Source organism: Diaporthe batatas (genome assembly GCF_019321695.1).
Source record: "Diaporthe batatas strain CRI 302-4 chromosome Unknown Contig00011, whole genome shotgun sequence".
NCBI classification, from domain to species: Eukaryota; Fungi; Ascomycota; class Sordariomycetes; order Diaporthales; family Diaporthaceae; genus Diaporthe; species Diaporthe batatas.
The window spans coordinates 536,705-549,280 of NW_025408558.1; the positions used below are offsets into that span (position 1 = coordinate 536,705).

At 55.4% G+C, this 12,576-nt stretch overlaps 4 protein-coding genes across 4 annotated transcripts; 2 read left to right on the plus strand and 2 right to left on the minus strand.

Annotated features, from left to right (window-relative positions):
• Positions 1–184: 184 nt before the first annotated feature.
• On the minus strand, positions 185–2,320 carry KVR01_008993 (uncharacterized protein). Its single transcript, XM_044791025.1, has 3 exons — positions 1,302–2,320; positions 696–1,241; positions 185–633 (listed from the first exon to the last, which is right to left on the minus strand). The coding sequence occupies exons 1-3, from the start codon at positions 1,953–1,955 to the stop codon at positions 373–375; spliced, it is 1,461 nt and encodes a 486-aa protein (XP_044641495.1). The 5' UTR covers positions 1,956–2,320; the 3' UTR covers positions 185–372.
• An 11-nt stretch (positions 2,321–2,331) lies between these two features.
• Positions 2,332–6,140, plus strand: KVR01_009274 (uncharacterized protein). Its single transcript, XM_044787381.1, has 3 exons — positions 2,332–2,911; positions 2,965–4,737; positions 4,814–6,140. The coding sequence occupies exons 1-2, from the start codon at positions 2,468–2,470 to the stop codon at positions 3,943–3,945; spliced, it is 1,425 nt and encodes a 474-aa protein (XP_044641776.1). The 5' UTR covers positions 2,332–2,467; the 3' UTR covers positions 3,946–4,737; positions 4,814–6,140.
• On the minus strand, positions 4,031–5,840 carry KVR01_009519 (uncharacterized protein; the record flags this gene model as incomplete). Its single annotated transcript, XM_044786152.1, has 5 exons — positions 4,031–4,257; positions 4,314–4,793; positions 4,848–4,935; positions 4,991–5,032; positions 5,109–5,840. 5 exons carry the CDS (start codon positions 5,838–5,840, stop codon positions 4,031–4,033), a joined length of 1,569 nt encoding a protein of 522 aa, XP_044642021.1.
• Positions 6,141–7,683: 1,543 nt separating the features above from the next.
• KVR01_009520 (uncharacterized protein) lies at positions 7,684–10,228 on the plus strand (the record flags this gene model as incomplete). The annotated part of the gene is made up of 5 exons (XM_044793962.1): positions 7,684–7,711; positions 7,865–7,944; positions 8,008–8,607; positions 8,660–9,036; positions 9,109–10,228. The coding sequence occupies 5 exons, from the start codon at positions 7,684–7,686 to the stop codon at positions 10,226–10,228; spliced, it is 2,205 nt and encodes a 734-aa protein (XP_044642022.1).
• Positions 10,229–12,576: the final 2,348 nt, after the last annotated feature.

The following is a 12,576-nucleotide window of genomic DNA, read 5'->3' on the forward strand; positions in this document are numbered from 1 at the left end:
AAACGAGTGCCTGGGTGGATCTCGGCTGGCGAGCTGACCGGCGAGTGGACCGAGCACTGCTTGTAGGATTGTGAACAGTGGGTGCTCACTTGTCAGCAACCAGAAGAGATGACAGACTGCGGCATTTCACGTTGCGGCGCAGTTCCTCGAGGCATCGAGTGTGGAACTTTGAGGCTACTTCCACTTTGAACGCACAAGCATATAATTAAAAGCAGACAGTTTCTGAGCAAGGCTGTGTACAGAATGTTGCGGAAGCCGCAAGGTGGAGCCGCCTCGGAAACCAGTCGGCTGAATCAGAACGCCAGCCAATCTCAATAGAACTGAAGCTTTTCTTGATGTCTGGCTACATCATTTTTTAATTTTTGGGGGAGACTAGCCCTCTTCAGCATCCATGTCGTCGCGCCGCCTCTTCCCACCCTTTCCGGCTGGGGCTGATCGGTGGCGGCCCTTCAACGTGGCGCCCTTCCTGCCACTGTCTCGGTCTGCGTGGAGGTTCTTCATCTCGTTCTTGGCATGGCGTTGTGCTTCCTCGACCCGGGCCTTGAAGACCATCACCTCCTCTCGCTCAGTAGGATACTCCTTTTGTTTGTCACTGAGAGCCCACTCGATCCTCTGGAACACTTCGACGTCGTACTGTAACTGTGTGAACAATTATTCGTCTCCCAAGGCATCATATACGGCTGAAAGCAACTCACCTGTGTCACGATATTGAGAGCGCGGCCGCTTTTGCCCGCTCGGGCCGTCCGGCCGACCCTATGAACGTACGTCTTGCTGTCACCGGGCAAGTCATAGTTCACCACAAGATCGACATTTGGAATATCCAGTCCACGTGCCGCAACATCCGTCGCTACGAGAATGTTCCTGTTACCTGTCTTGAACTTGTTCAGGGCACCCAGTCGATTCGACTGACTGAGCTGGCCGTGTAGGGGGATGGCCCCAAGTCCTAATGTACGGAGCAGGATAGCAAGCCGTTGGGTCTCATTGACGGTGCGTGTGAAGATGACCGCCGATCGGCCCGGGAACTCGACTGCCATCAAGTAGATCAAGTAGGTATCCTTGTGCTTGTGAGGAATGAAGATGTAGTTCGTGATCAGGGTCTTGACCGTCTGGTACTTGGTATCTTTGACGCTAATCCGGACCGGGTCGTGGAGAGACGCCCGCTGCAAGCTCTCGACCTTTGAGCTCATCGTCGCACTGAAGAGGAATGTGTTGCGTTCGCGGGGCAGGAATTTGAGGATTTTCTGTTGCGCGTGTGAGCAAACCGCCCAGCACCCACACTTAGACTATGCTGATGCACTTACGTCGATAACGGGGCCGAACTCGAGCTCGAGCAGCCTGTCGGCTTCATCCAACACCAGATACTTCAGATTGCGCAGGCTGAAGCCCTTAGTCCGCTCCATGTGATCCAAAATTCGACCAGGAGTTGCGACGATGATGTGTGGCTTCTTCCCCAGGGCAATCTGCTGCGGTGTGAACTCCATGCCTCCCACGATAGTGCAGACTCGTAATCGTATGACTGCGCCCAGAGCCTCGAACGTCTTGCCGATCTGGAACGCCAGCTCTCGCGTTGGGGCGAGAACGAGGGAGTAGAAGGGTTGCGGGTTGTCGAGCAGCTTCTGCAGGATGGGCAGGGCAAACGCAGCGGTCTTTCCGGAACCCGTCTCTGCGAGGCCGACTATATCTCTACCCTGTAGGGCGACGGGGATCGACTCGGCCTGGATTTGAGTGGGATGCTCGTATTTCAGCGATGCGCATGCTTCGGCGAGGGTGTCGACGACGCCCAGGTCCTTGAAGGTCTTGGAAGCCTGGGCATCTTCAGCAGATCCTATCTCCTCATTCTCAACGTCCGAGGCATCGGAGCCCTCAGAAGACTGCGGGGATGCGGCCGAGGGTGACGCTGGACCAGGAGATGCGTGGGAGATCTTCTGTCGCTTCGCCGACTGCACAGCCGACATGGTCGCGGTGCAGGGCAAATATGGCAAACCGTGGTTGTCTCAGTGGCTTCTCGCAGAAGCTGGGAGTCTTGTAGGCAGTTGGCCGCTGTGTTGTGCGAACAAGATCGATTTGCCGGGTGGGATGTGTTGTGTGCAGTTGGCGGGTGATGATGGAGGGGGAACGGCAGGAGGCCATCCGCAGTCCTCGGGATTCAATCTTTTTTGTGGGTCTACCAGTGCTTCTTAGCGCGAGAGCACATGTTTGAACCGGCTTTGCAGGGCTTGACTTGGCTTTTAGAGGACTAGGGGGCACCTGGGGGCACCTGGGGGCCTGTCCTTTTTGGAGACTCACGACAAGGCAGGGATGCTTATCCATCTTATCGTTGGGCCCCACCTGAAATTTTTCTGGGAGAGCTACTGCAAAGTGTAGCAACCAGCCTGCCCTCAAACAACTCTGGGCCACAAGACCTGCGTGCTCTCCTCGTTGCAACCACCAGACAACAACCACAACCACAACCACACCACGCAACACAATGGCGAAGAAGAGGGTCAAGAAGAGAACCCATGCTGCGGCAAACCCCAATGCCAAAAATGGCGCCCCAGTCTCAGCAGGCAAGATCGACAAGAACGACCCAAAGAGCATGGTCATCCGGATCGGCGCAGGCGAGGTTGGCTCGAGCATCAGCCAATTGGCCACGGATGTGCGCAGGGTGATGGAGCCCGGTACGGCCAGTCGACTGAAAGAACGAAAGGCCAACAAGCTGCGAGACTACGTGACAATGTGCGGTCCTCTGGGTGTCACGCACCTGATGCTCTTCTCGAGGTCGTCGTCCGGAAACACCAACCTACGTCTGGCGACCACGCCCCAAGGCCCAACACTCAACTTCCGAGTTGAAAAGTACTCGCTGGCAAGAGACGTCAAGCGCGCACAGAAACACCCCCTGGGTGGCGGCAAGGAGTACATCACTCCACCATTGGTACGCTCTGCTCCGTCAAACTGGCCATGCGGACATCTGCTGACCATTTTCAGCTCGTCATGAATTCATTGACCAGTGAGCCTGGCAAAGGCTCGGAAAAGATACCCCGACACCTCGAAACACTTGTCACAAGCGTGTTCCACGGCCTCTTCCCACCAATCAACCCCCAGGTTGCGCCGTTGAAGTCCATCCGTAGGGTGCTGCTTCTCAACCGTGAGCGATCTCCAGAAGATGACGGTTCTTACATAATAAACTTCCGACACTATGCCATCACAACCAAGGTCACAGGCGTCTCGAAGGCTGTCAAGAGGCTGAATGCGGCAGAAAGGTTAATGAACAGCAAGAGCCGGAAGGGTAAACTCCCAAATCTGAGCAAGCTGCAGGACATCGCAGATTACATGATAGGGGGCGAAAATGGCGACGGCTACACCACCGATGCCACCAGCGGTAGTGAGGTCGACACAGACGCCGAGGTGGAGGTGCTCGAAGCCGACAAGCGGAAGAAGGTCGCAGCAAGACGGGCTGCTGCTGCCGCCGCGGCAGCCGAGGAGGACGAGGAAGAGGACGAAGCAGCCGAGTCCAATGACAGGGTGGAACGTCGGGCAGTCAAGCTTGTCGAACTGGGGCCGCGCATGAAGTTGCGATTGACCAAAGTCGAGGAGGGGCTCTGCGGCGGAAAGGTCCTGTGGCACGAGTACATCAACAAATCAAAGGAGGAGGTAAAAGAACTCGAGAAGATATGGGAGAAGCGCAAGCAAGAAAAGGAGGCCAGGAGGCAACAGCAGCGGGAAAATGTCGAAAAGAAACGCAAGGCGAAGCGGGGCCAGAAGGGCCAGAAGGATGGAGAGGCAGAGAGCGACGACGGCGAGATGGACCTCGACGACCTTGGGAGTGACGCGTACGACTACATGGATGAGGATGGCTTTGACAGCGAGGGACTCGAGGGCGACGCGGAGGCCATTACGAATGAGCAGGCTGAAAACAAGGGGGAATGGGAGGACGAAGAGGAAGAAATAGCGAACGGCCACCGATAGGCAAATGCGAAGCCGAGGCGCTTTTCCGGGCAGCAATTCTACCTACCATGACAGAGGAATCTAATTATACCCTTCCTGCCCAGGCCTATGAAGAAACATCAACCGTCTTTTCCAGACCCTCTTCGCCTTGTTTATCCACTTCATCTCTAGGCTCGACATTGCCACCGTCGACATCTCCGTGCTCAGACACTCCCTGAGAGACACATCCACCTGATTCACGCAAACTGCCCTGAAATTCAACCAGTAGTGCGATGGCTGCACAGAGAAGAGACATCGACGAGGAGGCGAACACGAAGCACCGGAAACCCTTGCCTAATCTTCTTGTCAGCAAATGCGCGTCAACTTATTGGCCAGAATCAACGACTCACCCTCCGCCGTGATTCCAAGGGCGAGTATGACAAAAAGAAAGAGCGGTATCTTCATCAGGCCGTAGATCCCGGCGCGGCTCTTACTATCCACCACCAAACCGCGCATGTACGCCATGCTGGGCACATATATACCATTCGCGACCTCAAACGTCAGGAACGCGTAGTAGAGCGCGACCTCGACCTGAAGGACCGACAACAGCAACAGGCTGAGGCAGGCCAGGGCAATGGCACCCAATAGGAGCCATACTGGCGCAGCGGGAGTCCTGATTGACTTCAGCGACGCGTTGAAAACGAGCGCACCGATGATCATCGCGGCCATGAAAGACCCGAAGATGACACCGTAGGGTATCTCGGCAGGGCCAGCATCGGCAGACGAGGCTTCATGCGCCCCCTGCAAGACGCTCGGCCAAAGAAAGATGACAAGGTACGCCGTGCCCTCGAAGCAGCACGTCACAAAGGTCAAGGCCCAGATACGGCCATCTGGATTCTAACATTAGCAGGGATATGGACAGAACGATCCCGTCGGGCACTGACCCCCAAGCCGTCCAGTTCGACTCTCGTCAGGCTCAGCAAGCTGGCGGTCGTCTCCCTGGAGCTGCTGGCTCACACCGAAATTCTCGTTCTGTCCGTGCCGTCAGTCTCATTTTTTTGCGTGTCTCAAGATTGTGCATGCCTACCCATCGCCTCAGCATCAAGACCGCCGCGACACCCTCGCAAACCTAGAGAGACCCGTCAGTCTACTGCTATACTCAATAGCTGCTAGCATCTCAGGGTTGCCGGATGGGAAGGGCTCACAATTCCCGCCCAGAATGGCCACATCTTCGACCCCATCGCCGAGACCATGCAATGTCCAAACAGTCCGCCGACGATGGCAGCCATACAATTAGTCCTGGTCATCACACCAAACATCTCGCTGAGCCCCCCCTCCGCACCGCCCCGGCCCAGGCCTCTTGCGTTCCACTCCGTCACCATCCAACTCTCGAACACGGTCCACAGCAGCGTCAGCGCCGTGCCCGCCAGCACCCTTCCGAGGAACAGCACAGGGAGGCAGTCGCCCCCGAACACGACCGTCAGGCAGGCCAAGGAGTGGATCACACACTGCGCCAGGCACGCTTTACGCCGCCCATATCGGTCTGCGAGGAAACCCACTGCCAATGCCGAGACTGCCGCTGACGTATACGCGGTGGCGTAGAGCCCGATTACGACGGGCTCCGGAAGACCCCTGTCGTCGCGGAGGAGTGCGTACAGGTATGGGCCGGAGAGCCATTCGGAGGACATGACGAGGAGATATATGCTCAGGAACCCCCTCCTAAATCTTTTGAGGTCATCGCCATTTTTGGTTCCTGGGTCCGCCCCGTCATCGACCGGTGGCAGTGACTCATACTCGGGTGGCTTCTCCTCGGTGTCGACCTCTTGCCACTTCGACCGAATCCGTGCAAATGGCCGAGCTATTATATTGCGACCTGTCAGGAGTACCACAGTCGGTAGGATGACCAGGAGAGTCGTCCAGTAGATGTCGAGTTTCATCGTGGATAGACCTGGTTCTTCCGGTGATGGCTGTTGACCTAGAAGTGAGCCGAGTGTAGAAAAGTAATCACGACCAAGGAGGATGTGTCCATTTGATTACTTCCCATCCTAATGTGTTGTTATTTCCGTTCTCAGGACATTGGCATGGTGGCGTTTCATTCCTGTCGCGCCCTGCATGTCTCACTGAGCGCTGGTAGCCATGACCACGAAACCACCCAGGCATGGTCTAGGTCCCTTTACAAACGAGTTCTCTGTAGATCGCTCTGAAATATTGGGCCAAGGCTAAATTGATAAATACTCTAATCGGAGCTATGGGAATGTATGCATCCAACTTTGGAGGTCTGCCACATCAGCGCCCAATGCTGCAGGAAAGCAAAATCATGGTCGAGATTTCATGCTAACCGATCACTGCGCATAGCTCATCCGGAATGATCAATGATTCGGAATTTTAAAGAGGTGTCTCATTCTTCTAATGCGCGCTGAAATCGTCGGAAACAGGTGTCAGCGCCATGAATTGGCTTGAGTGCCGTGGGAATTACGAGCTCAGCATCACGTCGAACTTGACGGGAGAGGTTCCTAGGTACCATTGTCCTTGAGCATTACCTGTCATGAGACAAATTGTCGTGGTCTGAGTGCATTTTAGGACGCCTCTCGCTTTTCCCTCTTCCTTTACCTTTTCGCAGCGTTTCCCAGATCTTGGTACCATTTCGGTGACACTGGCTGCACCACCTGGGCAGTAGGCGGAGGGTCCTGTCAGTCTCCCAGATACAGCGTGGTGAAAAGGGGTTGAAGACAGGGAAAGACTTTAAAATCAACGATCAGCATGGAAGTCATCTAGAAGTGGCAGGACGGCAAATTGTGAGGGTTGGAGCTATCCAGGGAGATCGGAGATGAGCACTCGCAGAACGGAGAGTGGACCTGCAGGCCCGAGCCCATGAGGTAACATTGAACTTCCTAAGGATTTGAAGTTTGTGATCGCAGCAAATGAAGTAAGAAAATGCAGATGTAGTCTGGGGCCAGTCCTCGTAGTACTTAGGTACTGGATGTGCCAGCCTCCAGGGCTGCTGCTTAACTCGAACGGAGTTCAATGTTCGTCTGAAAAGCTGTCTGCCTAATCCATCTTTTCCTTCCAGCATCGCCCATAAACCTCCAATTTTCGAAGCTTTACGTCTGACTCTTTGGCCTCTTTTCACTTCAGGAACTATCACGGTTCTGTTTCCTATCTGCTGGACAAGTGTTCTGAGGTGCCCAACTTGGGAAGACTTGCCGTTGTTGCCAGGAGCGTTCACTTTCTTTCGGTCAAGTCACTTTCCGGCAGACCTTCTATTTCCTGGTTACTTTTCTTCCTGCCTACGCTTGTTTTTCACTTCCTGAAACCGTTGGCCTTTGCGTCACCTTTGCACAGGTTGTACTCCACACCGCAACTTCAAAGTTGTTCTTTCTCCTCGGTTTCACAGTGGGCTCAAGAGCTCACTAGACATGGTCTTATGTCGCCCTAATCGACACCTGGGCACCAAAAAAACTTCAAACCTGTCTTTACAAAGTCCTTCCACCAATCCCAGCCACTCTCAGGCAGCAGGCGCTGGACCTCGCCTGCCCACGAAGCCTCTTGTATCGCAAGAAGCAACCGTCTTGCCCATTCTACCTTGTACCGGCTTTCTCAGCACTGTTTGCCTAAAGTTACGGTTTCTTCAGCTTCTCAAAACCAACCACGATGTATCGTAACCCTCATCCTCCAGGCTCAGTTCGGCCTCCAGGGTCCGCCAGACAACCCATCGCCTCGTCTAGAGGCAGAGGTGAAGATGCTTATGCTCGACAGCAGAGTCTCCGGCGTCAGGCAGGGATGCAAGCTCAAAGGGAGGCTGCGCTTCGCTCCAGCGAGAACGCAACTGTGGACAGCGATGACCAGCAGCGTTTCGAAGATTTCGACCTCGTTGACATCACTGAAGAAGTTCGTTCGCAGCAAGTCTCGAGTAACTCCCACGCTGCAAGAAATGCGCCTCTCATTTTCAGCCATCGGGAAGCACCGATGTACAAATTTGGAGATATGGACCTCAAGCCGGGCACCTGCGTGGAGCTTCGTGAGCCATTTGGCAACTGGAAGGTGAATAGTGCCCACCGTTCTTGTCGCTATAGTTTTTGGATGTTGCTAACTGGTCTAAAACAGGCTCAATTTGTCGATATCGGGTCCATCTGGGTTTCCAAATCTGATGGCAGCGTGATCATCCGTGGGCTCGGATACACCCGCAATCGCAACCTGCGCGGCATGCTGAAGAAACGGTTAAATGAAGTGAGCCAGGTCCTCGAGACCGAGTTTCACGATCAGCGCCCTGCAAATGTTCAATGTCAAATCGAGTTCAGCCCTAAAGACATCTTGAGACTGCGGACACTTGTCAAGACAAACGCTATGTGGGACGTTTACAACTACGTCAACTACCGACGGTGGCGCAATAAGACAGTCCAAGAGCGGGAGACAAAAGCACCTTTGGTGTGTCGCGGGAAGTTCTGCGTACAGTATCGGGACGCTCGCGCCCGAAGAGACAACAAACCTAGCCACGACAGAGCATACATCCGATTGAGAGAGGCAGAGGCTGATGAGGGAAAACGCGAGTCGGACAAAGCACTTAGATTCAACTGGCGGGGCAAAACCCAACGCGGCGGTTCCCACAAGCCCTCTGCGTCCGGACAAGACCAGCGATTTACATTTGGTGACACTTTCTGCGGTGCGGGCGGTGTTTCCCGTGGCGCAGTCATGGCTGGTTTCAAGGTGAGCCTCCGCTGTTTGAATCCTTGATCTCAGCTAACCAAGCTGCTGGCAGCTTGTATTTGGTGTGGACAACTGCCCTGCTGCCTGTGCGACATATCGACGCAACTTTCCAGGTGCCCATACGTTTGAGCAACACATCACTGACTGGATTAATGATGCTGCAATCCACTGGACGACTCACCCGATTGACATCCTTCATCTGTCCCCACCATGCCAACCTTTCAGTCCACAGTCGTACTCGCATGCAAGTGCTGGGCGAGTAAATGAGCTAGCCCAGGACGCATTCACCGCTTGCGAGAAGATCATCGACAAGTGCCGCCAAAGGTTGTTGACCCTCGAAGAGACATTTGGGATCACACACGATACGCACGAAGGGTTTATGAATAATCTGGTCCAAGGCCTCACGGAGCTAGGATACTCCGTGCGCTGGTGAGTCTTCAAAAGAACGTTTACATTGCAGCCTAGGCGCTCAAGCTAACGAGCCATATTACTCATTTAAAGGAAGGTGGTTCCCCTCGTGGAATACGGTTTGCCACAGACTCGGAAGAGGTTCATCATGATCGGTTCCTGCCCCGGAGAGCCGTTGCCCCCGTGGCCCCCGGCTACCCACGCCCGGACGCCGACTGGAAGTCAGAAGCCTTTCGTGACGGAAGCTCAGGCCATTCGAGGTCTCAGCCGCCGAGACCCACTGCACGATGTGGCACGCGCCACCCTTCGAAACGACCAGCCACGTGATGGCAATGCTCCTCTGCCAAAGACCATCACATGCGGGGGTGTTCAGGGCGTCTCACACTTCAGTGGACTCCGCGACTACACGTTGCGTGAGATTGCTTGTCTACAGGGCTTTCCAGTCTCGCATCAATTCGAGGGCAACAAAACCCAAATAAGAAAGCAGATCGGCAATGCTTTCCCTTCCTGTGCTGTGAAAGAGATCTATGACCATCTCCGGGCCTGGCTGGAGAAGGTGGATGGTGTCCAGAGGGCTCCTCCCACCCATGCTGAGGCGCCGCGCGTCCCAGCACCACGACGTGCCGGACCACCAGTTGTCCGTCCCCGAGACTTACCATCCGAGGCAAATGTTCGCATCAATGGAGACCTCACGGAAGAGGAGGCCCTGGAACTGGCCTTGCAAGAGAGCAGGTCGGAATCCCTCCCAGCTGCTTTCATCGTGCCCTCAGTTGAGGAGGACCGGCAGGACACACCCGTCTCTGATGAGGTTGGCCCTCTGCTAGAGCGGATGAGCATCGCGCCATTGACCCAGGGAGAGGGTTCACCCGATGACAACATCTTGAGAAGACGAAGCCACACCCTCGGCCGCAGCGCGACTCCCGGCCCGAGCCACCACGCAGAATCTGCCCCGCAGAAGCGTAGCCTGGACTCAATGCACGACGGGGACGCCGACGAAGTCATGAAGGAGCAATCACCCCCAAAGCGCGAGAGGTTTGCTGGTACCGGAAACTCCAATGACGGCGGTGTTGACGACCGGAAGATTCCAAGCCGACTGCCTCGGTACTTGAGACCTCAGAGACCATGTGATGTTGAAGTCGACAATGTTGCTGTTGGCCAGCGCGGTTCGGGTTCTCATGATGATCAGCTCGATTGGGACTCTTGGACGCTCTGATGGGTTCTGAATGGTATGTTCACTCTTGTCAGCTGAGGTCCCGTGGCCTTGAGATAGGGAAGGCCATCTGTAAGATCGGGCCGATCCACCTCGTTCTTGTCTCTCGAGAATGCCGACGCAGGTGGAGCACTGTACTCTACGGTCGGGTACAGTTGACCAAGCTTTCCCGACCGTGGGAGGTCACATTCATCTGAATGTCATTCGTCCGGTTGCCACCGCTGGCACAGCCCTAGTTACTACCCATCGATGGCACCATACAGTTACTTCTCTAGACGCCTTTGTCTTGGACGCATGTCTAATCGCAGCTCATACTTCAGATTAGTTCTGTCTAGAGCCAGGAATTCAAGATCCGTTAGATTACATGACATACTTGCCATCCTTCGTTCCAAGATTATCAGGCGACAGTCGACAATCGACGAGTCTGCGCCGGCGCTTATAGTGCCCAAGATGACTTGTTCATCAAGTTGACGCGTGCCATTCGTGCGGCATTTTTGTCAAGAGCCATCCATCCTGGACAGCTCGAGTTTCCTGAGTCTGTCTTGGGAAGGTTGCAAGCTCTAGAACAGAGCGCTTGCCCTCTTGCTCGGGACCGAGCGGCCATTGACTCGAGCGAAGACTGTGGCAAGTGACGCTACTTGTCGATGCCTATTTTTATGGCCGGGATGCACCATTTTTGGAGAAGATGCTGCGGGCGGCGGCGGCGACCATGGGAGGAGGACGGAGTGCATAATTGATGCCTTGCACAAGACCTCACTAGGCAGCTCGTGAGAAAGAACGCGGTGGAGGCGCGGCTCGCGATGCTGCAACAGATGCTCTAGACTGCGCTGCTACGGCTTTGGGATGGGCGAGAAGTAAAATTGGCAACGCATTGACCCGACGTGGACTATTGTCTGGTGTTATGAACCAGGGTGCAGGTCCAATACCCCTCCTGGGGCCAGTTCTCGAAACGCAGGCCTGAGTCGCCATGACACAGATCTTCTCGCCAGCCAAGGTCGATTCCGCGTCGGCAATGTGAGAAGCCTTTCTTGGAATTCCGCCCTCGCCAATAGCGGACAAGAAAATTCCAGCCACCTGTCCCGGGGCTTACTTCTGGGTTACTTAGCACCTCATTCGCACACTTGCAGGGAATAACTGATCAAGTTGGTGGTGTTCGGGCCAGCGCGAGAACGGGCCAGACATTTGGAGCGTGACTGGGCAAAACATACCCAGCAGTTCTAGCCCTGCCTGGGCTAGGCTTAATAGATGAAAAGAAGCTTCGCAGTTACAAGAGGTTCAAGCCTCGGCCTGTGGCTTGTTTGAGGGCCTGAGGGCCTGAAGGACTGGCTTGGCTCTGGCTAGCGACCGATCTCCCGGAATCTTGCTCGTGTAAGCGCGGGCTTGGATATGGCCTCGCGGGCTGGGCGGGACCTCGGGAGCGACCTCGGCGAATGGGCCCAAGGCGGGCCTCGACCACACACTAGAACAATATCTGGGGTATATTCCACCCAACCGCCCACGCCCGCACGAAATCCCGAGAATAGCCTCTCACACGCCTTGCTGAAGCCCCTTGACTCAATGGTCAAGACGTGGCGCGAAGTCAAATTGATGGCCCAAACCAAGCGAACGGTATTATCTGAGCCAGACAGCCAGTCAGCCGGTCAGCCAGCCCAGTCATGTTAGGCTTCGGGAGGCAAAGGCGTCGACAGCTTGTGTGCTTCAGGTTTACGGAGGCGTGACTCGGCCCAGGGACCAGAAGCAGCGTGGTCTTCCGTCCGGACAAGATCAACACCATGCCCACGGGTGCAGGGTCGGATGAGAGTAGTCTGAATAGAGGCCAGCCGGCCGGCCTCTGGAATATCCACTGCCGCGGCTACACTGTCCAGTGCTGTTGACACCAGCTCGCTTGTGTGGGGTTCACGCTAGGGAGCGCGGCGATGGCGCGGTGAGAGTCGGCGTGGGAACAGATGAAGCAGCACGGAGTCCTCCTCCGTACCCACGCAAGCCTTTCCGACAGATCTCTTGGGTAGCCTTGAAATATGGGCCCAGGCACTCGCTACCCTCTAGCTGCAGCGGCAGACATGAGCTTGGTACGGCAGAGGGAGGGCTGCAAGCCGGCGCCTGGGCGTGCAGAGGCGTGGGCATGTTTAGAAAGAGTCGCACAGAGCCTCTTGGCGGCGTCTCAGCCGGGGAGAGCCACGACAGCACACCAGGCAGATCCGGCCAATACTAAGCTGGACAGGTCCCGGAAAAGCGAAGCGCACAAGGACGCACTGGGCTCGTCCAGACAGCCCTCCCCACAAAAGCACCCCCATCGTAGTGAGAGCCAAGTCCGTAAAAACATGCAACGCGTCTCAGAAGCTTTTCTTGGC

Coding starts and splice junctions, on each gene's coding strand:
- KVR01_008993 (XM_044791025.1), bottom strand. CDS start 1,955: ATGTCGGCTGTGCAGTCGGCGAAGCGACAGAAGATCTCCCACGCATCT. Junction 1,242..1,301: donor AGTTCGGCCCCGTTATCGAC/GTAAGTGCATCA, acceptor CACGCGCAACAG/AAAATCCTCAAATTCCTGCC. Junction 634..695: donor CTCTCAATATCGTGACACAG/GTGAGTTGCTTT, acceptor ACACAGTTACAG/TACGACGTCGAAGTGTTCCA.
- KVR01_009274 (XM_044787381.1), top strand. CDS start 2,468: ATGGCGAAGAAGAGGGTCAAGAAGAGAACCCATGCTGCGGCAAACCCC. Junction 2,912..2,964: donor AGTACATCACTCCACCATTG/GTACGCTCTGCT, acceptor GACCATTTTCAG/CTCGTCATGAATTCATTGAC.